Here is a 15,427-nt window from a genome sequence, read left to right as displayed (position 1 = left end):
AGAAAGGTAAGCAGCAGAATACTGACCCTGGACTTCAGGAAAGCAGACTTTGACTCCCTCAGGGAACTGATGGGTAGGATCCCCTGGGGGAATAACATGAAGGGGAAAGGAGTCCAGGAGAGCTGGCTGTATTTCAAGCAATCCCTATTGTGGTTACAGGGACAAACCATCCGATGTGTCGAAAGAATAGTAAATATGGCAGGCGACCAGCTTGGCTTAACGGTGAAATCCTTGCGGATCGTAAACATAAAAAAGAAGCTTCCAAGAAGTGGAAGATTGGACAAATGACCAGGGAAGAGTATAAAAATATTGCTCGGGCATGTAGGAATGAAATCAGGAGGGCCAAATTACACCTGGAGCTGCAGCTAGCAAGAGATGTTAAGAGTAACAAGAAGGGTTTCTTCAGGTATGTTGGCAACAAGAAGAAAGCCAAGGAAAGTGTGGGCCCCTTACTGAATGAGGGAGGCAACTTAGTGACAGAGGATGTGGAAAAAGCTAATGTACTCAATGCTTTTTTTGCCTCTGTCTTCATGAACAAGGTCAGCTCCCAGACTGCTGCGCTGGGTATCACAGCATGGGGAGTAGGTGGCCAGCCCTCTGTGGAGAAAGAAGTGGTTAGGGACTATTTAGAAAAGCTGGACGTGCGCAAGTCCATGGGGCCGGACGCATTGCATCCGAGAGCGCTAAAGGAATTGGCGGCTGTGATTGCAGAGCCATTGGCCATTATCTTTGAAAACTCATAGCGAACGGGGGAAGTCCCGGATGACTGGAAAAAGGCTAATGTAGTGCCAATCTTTAAAAAAGGGAAGGAGGAGGATCCTGGGAACTACAGGCCAGTCAGTCTCACCTCAGTCCCCAGGAAAATCATGGAGCAGGTCCTCAAGGAATCAATCCTGAAGCACTTACATGAGAGGAAAGTGATCAGGAACAGTCAGCATGGATTCACCAAGGGAAGGTCATGCCTGACTAATCTAATCGCCTTCTATGATGAGATTACTGGTTCTGTGGATGAAGGGAAAGCAGTGGATGTATTGTTTCTTGACTTTAGCAAAGTTTTTGACACGGTCTCCCACAGTATTCTTGTCAGCAAGTTAAGGAAGTATGGGCTGGATGAATGCACTATAAGGTGGGTAGAAAGTTGGTTAGATTGTCGGGCTCAACAGGTAATGATCAATGGCTCCATGTCTAGTTGGCAGCCGGTATCAAGTGGAGTGCCCCAAGGGTCGGTCCTGGGGCCGGTTTTGTTCAATATCTTCATAAATGATCTGGAGGATGGTGTGGATTGCACTCTCAGCAAATTTGTGGATGATACTAAACTAGGAGGAGTGGTAGATACGCTGGAGGGCAGGGATAGGATACAGAGGGACCTAGACAAATTGGAGGATTGGGCCAAAAGAAATCTGATGAGGTTCAACAAGGATAAGTGCAGGGTCCTGCACTTAGGACGGAAGAACCCAATGCACCGCTACAGACTAGGGACCGAATGGCTAGGCAGCAGTTCTGCGGAAAAGGACCTAGGGGTGACAGTGGGCGAGAAGCTGGATATGAGTCAACAGTGTGCCCTTGTTGCCAAGAAGGCCAATGGCATTTTGGGAAGTATAAGTAGGGGCATAACCAGCAGATCGAGGGATGTGATCATTCCCCTCTATTCAACATTGGGGAGGCCTCATCTGGAGTACTGTGTCCAGTTTTGGGCCCCGCACTACAAGAAGGATGTGGATAAATTGGAGAGAGTCCAGCGAAGGGCAACAAAACTGATTAGGGGTCTGGAACACATGACTTATGAGGAGAGGCTGAGGGAACTGGGATTGTTTAGTCTGCGGAAGAGAAGAATGAGGGGGGATTTGATAGCTGCTTTCAACTACCTGAGAGGTGGTTCCAAAGAGGATGGTTCTAGACTATTCTCAGTGGTAGAAGAGGACAGGACAAGGAATAATGGTCTCAAGTTGCAGTGGGGGAGGTTTAGGTTGGATATTAGGAAAAACTTTTTCACTAAGAGGGTGGTGAAACACTGGAATGCGTTACCTAGGGAGGTGGTAGAATCTCCTTCCTTAGAGGTTTTTAAGGTCAGGCTTGACAGAGCTCTGGCTGGGATGATTTAGTTGGGGATTGGTCCTGCTTTGAGCAGGGGGTTGGACTAGATGACCTTGTGAGGTCCCTTCCAACCCTGATATTCTATGATTCTATGTTTCAAAGAGTTCATTACATAGGATTTGCCTCCATCCTATGATAGGAATTAAAAAAAGATCATTTATCCCGAGAGTGGAAAACATAATTGCCCTGTTGTGTACACTCCCCTGAAACTCTGGTATGGTATGGTATCGGGGACAGGATACTAGGCAACATGGATCATGGTCTGACCAAGTATGGGAACTCTTTTATATTCTTATAATTGGCCATAAACAATAAATCCCATGAAAGAATATTCTGTCTCTTCTAGTTTTGAGTCAGTTTACAAGAGTAAAACCTAAACTGAGTCTTCACATTCATTCATTTTCAATTTTTGCAGTTTGTTTTAATGTATTGCCTTGAGTAGCCCTTGTTCAGGAAGCAACATGAAAAACCATCTTGTTTTTCATCTCTGCGGAGCCCTGAGCTCTAGCCAGGTTTTGCACAAAAGCTTAGCCATTGGTTTCTTAACAATAGACCAAACTCATTATTTTTATTGATTTACTTTTAAAATACATCCTGCTTTCAGTATAAAGTAGTAAGTTTTTCTTAAGTTAATGTCGTGGGTTCAGCAGAATCGTTTTGATTGAGATCTTGGTTCATTTTTTAGAAATGTATGGGGATGAACAGGCCAGTTTAGTAGCACTTAGTGGCCCTACATCATGATTGTTGTCATGAACTTCTGTTAATAACAGAGGAGAAAATTATCTTTCTCTGTGCCTGTTACTTAGAGAGGGAGCAAGTTGCTTGCTGACTACATAATTACCACAAAACTGTGTGCACTAGTTAGAATACAGGTGCCTTGTGAGCAGATTAGATACCAGGCTGTGCTTTACTGATTTTCTTTGACTTTAATGTCTCAATTGAAAGTTGCTATCTCCTACTTGGATAAATAGATGTATAATTTTCAAGTGATGTGCAGACTACTTATACAGCAAGAGTAAAAATGCATTCACAAAAAAAATCTCCCCAGCAAATCTTTCTTCTCTATTTCTATGTAAAAGATAAAATGGAGTGGTAGGATATCACTACAATTAGTCTAAATGCCAAAGTGGATTGTTCAGAGTCTGCGCTCACCAAGATTCTCAGACAGTTCTAATGTTATAATTATCTGAGGAAGTTGCAACATCTGAAAAGAGATTTGTGGAGAGACAAATGTCAGACATTTCTGGTTATCTTTTAAATTTTGTGAGAGTACTTAATACACGTGTCTTAATCTCCTTGCTCTATGAAATTGAAGTGTAGTTTTACCTTTCTAAAAGACCCGGTAATGGTGGTACTTCCATTTCCGTGATTTCTGTGTCACATTTGCTCAGTTTATCAGCCAGGGTAAGGTTTTCTCCCTCACAGTCACAAACCTCAGTGGACTGCAAGTGAAATTGGAGATGTTTGGTGCTTCAGACACTGGCATCAACAGTAAAAAATAACTAGAACTTGGCTGGCAATTTTTGTCAAAATAAAATACAGTTTGTTCTTGTGCAACCATGTTAGCTCTGCAGTGCTTACAGTAATAAAAATAATTTAAAAACTCATTATATTAAGTAGATAGGACACAGAGAAATATAAGAAGCAGATATATGCAGTAAAAAGATGGAGTTTTAGTTTACATTTTGATGAAAATTGAACTTTACATTCCCAAATGAAAATTTTACCTGGAGAGCTTTTCAAAACTGTAGTAAGTAATAAAGGCATTGGATTCACAATGGTGTATTATTTGTAGGCTTTAAGACCAGGAGGGACCATTGTGATCACCTAGTTTGACCTCCAGCTTCACACAAGCCGGAGAATGTTGATCAGCTAGCGTGTCCCATTCCACGTGCAAGAGCATGGTTTTGGTTGTTTTTTTGTTTGCTTGTTACATGTCTTTCCAATGCTGGGATCTGATGACAGTGGAGCTTCGCTTTTAGACTTTAATAGACATTTCATACAAAATCAAGGATAATCTTACTTTAGAAAAATTGCTAGATCTAAGGTACTTTTTTTTTTTTCCTCCCCTTACAGAGCTTGGTTATGATCCATATAACCCTGAGCTTCCCAAGCCTTCAACCCAAATAGCTAATGGTGCTTTGGGTGACATTGCAGTGTCAGCCCCTAGCATTCTACAGCTGGAGCTGGTCAACAAGGCCATCGAAGAGGTCAGATATGAAGTTGAGAGAGAGCAGAAAAAGTATGAGGAGTTATTGGAGACAACAAAGGAATACAGCACATCTGAGGCTTCTTCACTTATTTCCAAAACATCTGTGTCAGCTGCTGTGACAAAAACAGACTCTTTAGAATATAACCCAGGTAGCTATAATTTGAATAATAACACAGACTACAACCCTACGCCTTTGGCTGCTGCTAGTTCAAGTAAATACACCTTGGATACATTTGACAATGCCAAATCCAAAGGTAGTTCATTGGAATACGTTCCCAAGGTCGTAGCTCAGCCTAAAAAATACAGTAGCGTTGTTCCTAACAATAAGTATGTGATTGATGACTCCAAGCCTTCTACGGACTTGGAATATGACCCTCTTTCAAATTACTCAGCAAGGCTTTTGAGCAAAGCCAGCACAAAGGAGCAGAAGGGGACCAAAAGGAGAAAGGTCTCTAGTTATGGAGAATCTTATTCTCCTTCACGGAAAAAGCACTGTAATGTATCCAATAACTATGGAACGTATGCCAAATTCTCTGACTCTGAAGAGGATGTTGACTTGGAATACCAGCCAACCTCTGTTAGCCGTTTACAATCTAAAGTCAGTTCTGAAAATGAATCAAGTGATGGGTTGTCCGTCAAAGAAAAGAGCACCAAACTGGAAGACCTAAATTCCCGGGAGATGAAAGAAATGGCAGTGCAGTATGACATGGAAGATATTGAAAGTCCACGGAAAAATCTTGTCAAAGACTTGTCAGAGAAGAATACGAAATTGGCAAAGGCATCTTCTGGCAAGAATGAACAGGATGTTGAAGACAAAGACAGCAAAGAGATTGCAAAAGACAAAATGAAAAAGAAAAAAACAGATAGCAGTAAGCCCCCTTGCCACAAAGAGATGGGCAAGGAGAAAAGTAAAAACACAAAGAAAGAGAGAACAGTTAAGAAAGAAGAAAAATTGAAAATTAAAAATGGAGAAAAAAACTGTAAAGAGAAAAGTATCAAAGCAAAACCTGATGGGAATTTGAAGAAATCTGAAAAAGAGAAATTGGAAAAAGTGGCTAAGAAAGAAAAGTCGAAGTCCACCAGCTGTGCAGCCAGCTCAGGGAAAAGCAAGAATGAGGGGCTCTGGAAGGGAGCTAGCACAGAGAAGCTGGAAGGTAGCAAGAAGGACTCCATACTAAAGGCAGCTGATCTGAAAAATGGCAAACAAGCCTCAAGGGATAAACACAAAGATAAAGGGGGCAAGACTTCTGCCTCTGATCGTCCAAAAAGGAAGGCAAGCCCTGCGAAAGTGGGGAACTCAAAAGGCAAGTGTAAGCCGAAACAACGGACGCTGAGCCACATTGACCTATTTGGAGATGAGAGCGGGGAGGAGGAGAAGGTGGGCCAACCTCCTTCTACATTTCCAAACATGAGCTCAGACTCTGATGGAGATGATGGCTCCTATGGTTTTCAGAGTGATAACGAAGGGACAAAGAGCATTCAACGCTCCAAGCTGTCCAAGTCATCTTCATCCTCCTCATCCTCTGATGACATTGATTATTCCGTCCTGGAGAAAGATTTGGATTATGACTCTGACCCCATGGAAGAGTGCCTCAGAATTTTTAACGAATCCACGGATGTGAAAACAGAAGACAAGGGAAGGCTAGGGAAGCAGGTAATGTTCATTCTGAATACAGCACTAGTCAATCATTCCCCTGCCTCCAAATTTAGATGTTAAACCAACTGTCTTTAGTGTCATTATTCTATTTTTGTTGCCTCTCCCAAGGAGTTGGGGGGTGGGGGACAGGGTGGGGATTCCCCTACAAAGTTTAAATTGCTATTCCATTTATAATTTTGACCAATGCTTGAAAGAAGTTGTGGCTTGAGTGTGCTATCTATTTCCATTCCCATCCCACCAGTAGTTAATTGGGTATCGGAAGTATTATCTAGTTACTATTACTGTGTGTTTTGCTATACCAAATCAGAATTTTGGGGGATGGTTCCTCCCTGCCACATGATGGACACAGCACTGGAATCTGAGTTTTGACATCCATCAGTTTTGAAGTTTCGCCCTAGCAGAATTGGCAGTTGTTTATGTCTCCAGCAGGTGTAATGACAACCCCAGCTGTCTAGCTGGATACATCAAAAGCTTAAGAGAGAATTTCCCAGCCTTTCAGAGGTAACCCAGGCCAGCATCATTGCTGATAGCCTGGGGACCCCCACTCCTTCATGCAACAGGTTCCACTGAGTGCAGCGTGACCAGAAACAGCAGGGCAACCTCTAAGGCAATAAGTTGATGGTGAAAGTAAGCTAGTATGGCTGATGCTTACTGAATTGCCTGGAGGACTGAATGAAGAAAGAGCCCTCCTTAATGGGGAGGCAACTGGGCAGGTAGGGATAGGGTGTGTAGGAAACCCAGGACCTAGACAATTCAGCCAGCTAGCCTGCTCTCTCCCATAGCATTTCCTAGCCCATAACCAATATTTAGTTGGATATTGGGATATTATCTAGTTCAGGGGTTCTCAAACTTCATTGTACCGTGACCCCCTTCTGACAACAAAAATTACTACATGACCCTAGGAGGTGGGACCAAAGCCTGAGCCCACCCGAGTCCTGCCACCTCAGGAATGGGGACAAAGCCTGAGCCCCACCACTCTGTGCAGATGGGCCAAAGTCGAAACCCAAGGGCTTCAGCCTTGGGTTGGGGGCCTGTAACCTGAGCCCTGCCATGCAGGGCTGAAGCTGTCGGGCTTCTGGTTTGGCTCTGGGCGGTGGGGCTTGGGCTTCAGCCCTGGGCCCCAGCAAGTCTAATGCCAACCCTGGCAACCCCATTAAAACGAAGTTGCAACCCACGTTGGGGTCCGGATCCACAGTTTGAGAACGGCTGATCTAGTTGATACTTTTAAAGGGAACCTCTAAAAGCCTACATGTATGCCATTTTAAACTCTCATAGTTCAGTTCCTGAATAAGGATTCCCATCCATCCATACATCAATAGTGTAAACTCTTAAAGTGGAGGGAAGAATTCCTCAGCATGATACAAAAGGTATTTGGAGGAATGGGATAAAATAAAGAAAAAGAACATTTATCTTAAAAGCTGCCTAACAGTGAGATCCCTGTGGTTGTGGCATAGTCTCCGAATTAAGTGTAGAAAGCTCCATCCATGGAGACATTTAAAACTAAGTAGGGCAAAGAACTAGAAAACACACTGTCAGTAATAATCCTTTAGTGGTCTCTGGGATGATAGGGTAGAAACAAACTAATCTTATCCTCCATCTTTTTGACATCCAAGTTAAGGAGACAATGAGGAGAAACCCTCAGCTAAATGCATGTCTGGCTGTAAATGAACAGAAGCACTTGATTTCATGTCAAACATAATGCTGTTAAGTTTTCTATTGGGGATCACTTCATTTTCACCATAGCAGGTGTTTCTGGAAATCAAACTGGGAATAGACTCTAGAAAAAACCTGACTTCCTTTATTCAAAGAAACCCTGAAAACCTTTATTGCCAATATTATCTTTTAGGCACATCTGATTGCAATGAAGGGTACCAAAGAGTTACATTTATCTGAGACAGGTGTATTGTATGGGCTCACTATGTCCGGAGTAAGGCTTCATAGATGAAGTTGAGATAACTAGATGCATTCGGCATGTGTTGAACAAAGCATGATATTAAAAGACAAATGCTCCTAAGCAACTGAGAATTCACTGATTGTCATTGACTGAAACCACAACTGCTGTATGGAGAAAAGAATTTTGTCCCATGAAAGAATGATCGGCTAATAAAGCTTCTGATTCCAGATATTACTTGCTGTAATGGCACTGATCAGAGCCTAACGTTCTCTCTTGCTGACAGGTAAAATTACATTTGTGACACTGATGTTAGAACCTTGGTGGAAGAAATTATAAAGGAGGTTTCCCTGTTACTTGATTCTGCTGGTTTAATAGTTCAGAAGAAAATAATTACTGCTTAAACACATGCATTCTTTTTATGGTATTTAGGAAAGGGTAGGTAAGAGTTGTTTAATTGTCTGTGCTTCCATTGTCAAAAGCCTCGCGCTTTAATAAGAAGGTCCCAACAATAGCAATAAACTCTACCTTGCCAATTTTAAAAGAAAAGAGTTTAACAACATGCCGAGTTGCTTATAGCAGGAAATGTTTATCATCTTCTTTGAGCTTTCCAAATGTTGCATAGTGCAAAAATGGTGGAGTTCTTATAACTCTTCTTCCCCTGAAAAAGTACAGAAATGAGGGCTCTAATTCACTTCATTGAAACTGTGCAAATGCAGTGTTCTGGCGCAGAATGGAAATGTTCATAGGGCAACATTCTCACAGCCACTAATTGGACCTTGCAGGCACAGCATTTTATATTCCTTCATCAAGGCTTTAATTTTCCCTTTTTGGAGAAGGATTCCTTCCCTGGCACCCCATATCTATTGAAGATTAAGAGGAGAGAGTTGTTATGGAGAAATTTGTCTTTTAAGAGGGTGAGATCCCTCTGAGTAGGTGCTTATTTAGGTGTGTTCTGCTTTAAAAAAAAATACATACACATTCTATCTATACGTAGTATGTATGTAAGATTGCACACTGAAATGACACCTATTTTCATTTCTAAAAGCAGCCTGGAGCCCCAGATCTCAGTGAGTTGTTAATTTTGAAGGTATTTATAGGGCCAGATTTTTAAAAGAGCTCAGCACTCACCAGCTCCTATTTAGGGGTCTAACAGGATCATCCTGCTGGGATTATCTGCATATATCTCATCTAATCCGTTCCCTGCCATTGCAGGGGCCTCGGACATAGGTCTTTCCTGTTCTCTGCCTGTGGCATACAGTTTAGTCTCTCGAGGACTGAAATGCTTTGGTCTAACTCAAGTATTTGGGCTTAATATAGGGGTATCTGGGTGAAATGTAATGGCTTGTGATATGCAGGAAGTCAGACTAGATGATTTAAAGGTACTTTCTGGCCTTAAATGCTGCGGAACTCTAAGTGGTCAGATTTAAAAAAAAAATTAATCTCCTGTTGCGGTCCCTAAATAATTAGGAGCTGACCAATTTTGAAAACCTGGTCATAAATGTCACAATGGGAACTGCTGGGGCAGAGTGCTTTTGAAAATCTGGCCCTTGCTTAAGTGAGAACTGAGCTTTTCCTAAGATCACTTCTGTAGTTTTGTCTAAACTCAATTTCTTTGCGAATGTCAAATTTTGCTCCATTGAGAATTCTGCTAGTGGCTCTTTTGGAGCATTAAAAATAAGAATGATCAGAGCATGGATATGGCTCTAAAAAAGTTAATATGTGCAACACTTACTGTACATGCCCGTATAACTCAAATAGCTAAATAGAATTTTGTCAACATTTCTAAACAGGTTTGTTTGTTTGCTAGGAACAAGCCTGAGGTGTCAGCCCCAAAGTGGCTTTTTATCTGGCAAATCAAGTGTCTGGAAACAGGAGCTTTAATAAGCATCTTCTCTACTGCAAAGCTGTTGTTCTATTCTGGGGTTTCTGCCTTGTGAACAAAGCATCTCTGCGTTTGGCACCACAGTCCCTCGATGGATTAGTCTTGTATATAGCTGCAGGGGTGCATTGTTTCTTAAATGCAGAATAGTGACACTGGAGGCTCAGTGACCTGCAGCTTTTCAAGGCCTGCTCTGTGAGAGAGAATTATGTGGGACCAAGAAATTAACTCATCTAGAGTTTAATTAAATTCTTTGGTTTTAAAAACGTTGCTAACACATGGAGGTATATAAGTGGTTGGCAGGTAAACAGCACTGCTGAAGCATTCAGTCTGTAAGGACGGCCAAGAGAGTAGTGTTGGTAATAGATTAAACCAAGGCATCCTATTGTAAGGTCCGTGAATGGGCTGCATGGGTGGGAACAGTAATACCGTTATTCATTTGCTTCACTGTTGCCTCTTATTTTGAAAGCTGGTTCTCTTTCAGTAGTTTAGCAGCTGGTAGTAGTTTGTACTCACCTGCTGTCTGGAAGTAATTTCCCTTTACGATTCCATTATCTCAGAGGGAGGCGTTCCAAACATCCCCATGAAGCAGACACTTGAGTCGATTCAATTTTGGAAGTTTGCTCTTTTGTTTTGTAGCCACTGAAAGAAGAGGCAAGTGAAGAAAAGATGGATGATGCTTTAACCACTCTATTTCCTGGCCAAAAGAGGAGGATCTCTCACCTTGCCAAGCAAGGAAACGTAAGTGTAAACCTCATTAATGAGAATACAATTTGGAGAAAGTGTTAATGAGATTTCTTTCCCATCATATGACCACAATGTACTAGGAAACCACACAGGCTGTAGGTGAAACAACCAAAACATAGGGAAGTTGACTGTGATATATTTGCAGTGGAACCCAGTTACATGGAAGGTCTTTCTTTTCCCCACTGAATAACTTCACTCTGAAATACAGTTTGACTTCCAGTAAAGTTAATGGCAAAACTCCCATTGGCCTTCAGCAAAAACAGGTACCAGCCCTGTAACTGGAATTGCTTTCTGCATGTTGTGATGCACTGACACAGTCTAGGATTTTCATGTTCCATCAGTATAAATGTAGCTTCATTAGATCAAGTTAACTGTACACAGGTTACCCTGGGTATTTAAGAAAGCTTATTAAGTTTGTCTTGCGAAAGCAAAAAGGTTAACATAGCATATTTGCCTGAGTTTGAAGCACTGCAAATCTGAGGGGTTGTTTTCCTTGTTTGTATTTGCTCCATTTTAACCAGCTGAGTATCTCGTTTTTCAACTTTTTTCTACGCATCTGAATTTAAAGTATCTTCAGAAAACAAGAAAATAGGCCATCATCATTTTCTTTCATTCAGGTTTTTTCATTTGTTTGCCATAGTTTTTCCCTCCAGCTGCTGAAGACAGATTATTCAGTTTTATATTGCAGCAGGAGAAGAATGAAGGTTTAAGCATTGATCTAACCAGGAGTTCAAAAATGAATTGTTCTTCCTTTCCACACAGTCTGGAAAAGGGTGTTTTTAACCTTTAAGTCTTAAGGTCAGTGCAATGCATTTTAGGTAATTACATATCTTCAGCCAGTTCGTTTGTTTGATAAGGCTCTTTTTTATAAACTAAGGAGATAAGAGATTGAAGTAAATGAGTTGGAATTCATTAACTCAAATATTCATTGTAAATATGTACACGTTAGGCATTTATGTGTCTTTAGATAAATTTTCTTAATGCAGTTTCTGACCCCAAAGCACTTTTCAAAACCGTGAGGAAGCCGTAGTGCAGTCACTGTCCAGACAAACGGCAGTCTTGGTGTGCTCAGCAACGGCTTGCACCCAGACTTAGACATCGGAACCTGATCTATGAAGAGAATGTTGCCTCGGAGGTGGTTTTATGCCTCTTGCTTTCATGTCATGCCATGGGATCCTTCACTTCTTCCGTTACTATCAGAAAACAGGTTTCAGAGTAACAGCCGTGTTAGTCTGTATTCGCAAAAGGGGGGGGATGTGAGAAAACCTGGATTTGTGCAGGAAATAGCCCAACTTGATTGTCATGCACATTGTGTAAAGAGTTGTCACTTTGGATGGGCTATCACCAGCAGGAGAGTGAATTTGTGTGGGGGGGTGGAGGGTGAGAAAACCTGGATTTGTGCTGGAAATGGCCCACCTGATGATCACTTTAGATAAGCTATTACCAGCAGGACAGTGGGGTGGGAGGAGGTATTGGTTCATATTCTCTGTGTATATATAAAGTCTGCTGCAGTTTCCACGATATGCATCTGATGAAGTGAGCTGTAGCTCACGAAAGCTTATGCTCTAATAAATTGGTTAGTCTCTAAGGTGCCACAAGTACTCCTTTTCTTTTTGTCAGAAAACATTTACTGTGTGTATGCATGTAGAGTTAGATTCACGATATTGCTGCATGCATCCAAATGGTATGGTATGCGTTGTGTTCCTTGCTGCTTACATCTCAAGAACTTCGGTAGAAACAGAAGAAAAAGGTGGTGTCTCTTAGTTGAGGTTTTGAGTGAAGGGACTGGTGAGCAGGTAGAAAGCCATTCACATCCAGTTCTGTAGTAATCTAAAGTTCCCCTCTATTCTCTGTTTACTCTGACACCAGTTTCCAGTAGACACTAATTTGCTCCCTAGTTTGCAGTCTCAGCAAAAAGGACAGATACTTAATGGGTTGTAGAGACTGCCCTCCCCTCTGAAAGACACTAGATGTGGACACCAAGAGTCAGGTGTGAGGTACATCGACTGGGAAATGTGGGGAAGTTTGCACTGCTGCTCCCTCTTTGGTATTTGTTCTCTTGCTAGAAGGTTTCAGTCTTCACTGCTGTCCATTCTGGCACCTTTCTTGCGTACTGAATTCCCGCATCAAAGAAAATGCATACACAGCTTTGTTGCACATGAGTATTGTTTCTCAGAAGGTGTCATAAATATAAAGGGAAGGGTAAACCCCTTTAAAATCCCTCCTGGCCAGAGGAAAAATCCTCTCACCTGTAAAGGGTTAAGAAGCTAAAGGTAACCTCGCTGGCACCTGACCAAAATGACCAATGAGGAGACAAGATACTTTCAAAAGCTGGGAGGAGGAAGAGAAACAAAGGGTCTGTGTCTGTCTGTATGCTGCTTTTGCCGGGGATAGAACAGGAATGGAGTCTTAGAACTTTTAGTAAGTAATCTAGCTAGGTATGTTAGATTATGATTTCTTTAAATGGCTGAGAAAGGAACTGTGCTGAATAGAATGACCATTCCTGTCTGTGTGTGTCTTTTTTGTAACTTAAGGTTTTGCCTAGAGGGATTCTCTATGTTTTGAATCTAATTACCCTGTAAGGTATCTACCATCCTGATTTTACAGAGGTGATTCCTTTACTTCTATTAAAAGTCTTCTTGTAAGAAAACTGAATGCTTTTTCATTGTTCTCGGATCCAAGGGTTTGGGTCTGTGGTCACCTATACAAATTGGTGAGGATTTTTACCAAACCTTTCCCAGGAAGTGGGGTGCAAGGGTTGGGATTATTTTGGGGGAAAAGGCGTGTCCAAACTACGTTTCCCAGTAAACCCAATTAAAGTTTGGTGGTGGCAGTGGAGATCCAGGGTCAAAGGATAAAATTAATTTGTACCTTGGGGAAGTTTTAACCTAAGCTGGTGAAAGTAAGCTTAGGAGGTTTTCATGCAGGTCCCCACATCTGTACCCTAGAGTTCAGAGTGGGGAAGGACCCTTGACAGAAGGGTTCTGTTCCTATGTGTGAACAGACTGCTGAATTCTAGTTGTTCCGTTCCGATGCTGTAAACGCAAGTGAATTGGGTTTTTAAACAAACTAAAACTGAAGGGAGCTGCCTGTAATGATAACTATTCTGGAAGACTAGCATGGCCTCCCCTTCCATCAGCTGACACATGGAAATCTTTATAAACAAAATAAGCCTATGTACACGCTACAGCTTAGGTCGGTATAATTTATGTTGCTCTGAGGTGTAAATAAGCCACCCCTCTGAGCAACGTAAGTTACAACGATCTAAGCGCTAGTGTGGACAGCACTGTGTCGGTGGGAGAATCTCTCCTGCTGACATAGCCACTGCCGTTCGTGGGAGCTGGAATAATTAAGTCGACAGAAGAGCTCTGTCCTGTTGGCTTAGAGTGTCTGCACTAGCAGCCCTACAGCAATGCAGCTACACTGGTGTAAGCTCCATAGAGTAGCCATAGCCTAAATCGAGGGACCTGGAGTTGTAAAAGAGCCTCTGCCCTTTTCTACTCTGAATGAAGGCCAGGGGTCTGGACTTCAGCGAGCAAACAGGTTGATTATAGAATCCTTTATATCTGTGCAGGCAGATGTCCCGAACAAACCAGTAATCCGGCCGTACCGCCCACCGACTGCCCAGGAGGTCTGTTACCGGAGGATTCAGCTGGCACAGCAGCAGGCAGCCCAGCTGGCTGTGGCCGTCCAAAGGGCCTCTCTTGCCTTGCCAGGAGAAAAGAAAAGGATTGCTCACGTGCCAAATGTTGCACTTTCCACAGCAGCAAAGCAGAGTAAGTCACCGCTGGCTCCATTAACCGCTGTCCTTTCACTTTCTCCCGTTAAAATGACATTGTCTCCTTAAGAATGTTTTAAAGATAATAAAAGCTCGAGGTGTTTTGCAGCGAGAATACGGGAAAACAAACATTCCTCCATTTGAGGTAGCATTAGCCAAGTTCAAATCTTTGTGTGCTGGGCCAGAAGTCAGGGATGTTGTGATTTTTTTCCCTTTCTTTCCCTTCTCCTCCAAACTGAAAAATCCCATATAACATGGTTCAAAAAAGAAGTTTGTGGAGGCTAGGTCCATCAATGGCTGTTCACCAGGATGGGCAGGGATGGTTCACTAGCCTCTGTTTGCCAGAAGCTGGGAATGAGCGACAGGAGATAGATCACTTGATGATTACCTGTTCTGTTCATTCCCTCTGGGGCACCTGACATTGGCCACTGTGGGAAGACAGGATACTGGGCTAGATGGACCTTTGGTCTGACCCACTGTGGCCGTTCTTATGTTCATTGTTTGTTTTCTGAAAAGTAAGAAACTCTAGGAAGCGCACACAAGTTTTATGAAATGAAACACAAAATGTATGCTGCATAATCCATGTCATAAGTGTATTTATTGCCATTGTCTTAGCAAAACAAGAATGCCGTCAAATTTCCTCTCCCTTGACAAGTTAGACATAACGCACTTTTGTATCTGCCCTTAGATATAGGTACATTTTTACCAATTTATTTGCTTTTTCAATATCTAACATATTACAAAGTTCAGGAGAATTTGAGTATTCTAAAAGCATGCTGGACTCATGCTAAGCTGGCTGGATAGGGGTTCAGGTCTTCTAAAATTGACAAAATTCTGAATGCAGCTGGTCCTGTCTTCTGTGACTTTACTTCCTCAGTTTTCCATCATTTTAATACAATGACCTGAGGCACTACTGCCTTCACAAACATAGGTACAGGGTAGACATCTGGATCTTCAGTTTTAAATGCTGGAAGAGAAAGAATGAACTTATGTTCCACCAGCCATGATTTGGCCACTTCTCCTGTTCAGGGTTTCATAGAATCATAGAGTATCGGGGTTGGAAGGGACCTCAGGAGGTCATCTAGTCCAACCCCCTGCTCAAAGCAGGACCAATCCCCAACTAAATCATCCCAGCCAAGGCTTTGTCATGCCTGACCTTAAAAACT

The 15,427-nt window shown here is 42.3% G+C and overlaps 1 protein-coding gene across 1 annotated transcript in view; it reads left to right on the top strand.

Annotated features, from left to right (window-relative positions):
- REXO1 (RNA exonuclease 1 homolog) overlaps positions 1 to 15,427 on the top strand; it is a 78,639-nt gene that overhangs the window by 25,606 nt on the left and 37,606 nt on the right. The window contains exons 2-4 of the mRNA XM_084614790.1: positions 4,171 to 5,960; positions 10,376 to 10,477; positions 14,058 to 14,259. Of these exons, the coding sequence (XP_084470916.1) occupies positions 4,171 to 5,960; positions 10,376 to 10,477; positions 14,058 to 14,259 (2,094 nt within the window). The remainder of the gene's footprint in view (positions 1 to 4,170; positions 5,961 to 10,375; positions 10,478 to 14,057; positions 14,260 to 15,427) is intronic.

The sequence above is a fragment of the Lepidochelys olivacea genome (genome assembly GCF_965140295.1).
Source record: "Lepidochelys olivacea isolate rLepOli2 genome assembly, chromosome: 25".
NCBI lineage: Eukaryota > Metazoa > Chordata > Testudines > Cheloniidae > Lepidochelys > Lepidochelys olivacea.
This window is presented reverse-complemented; position numbering and strand designations above follow the sequence as displayed.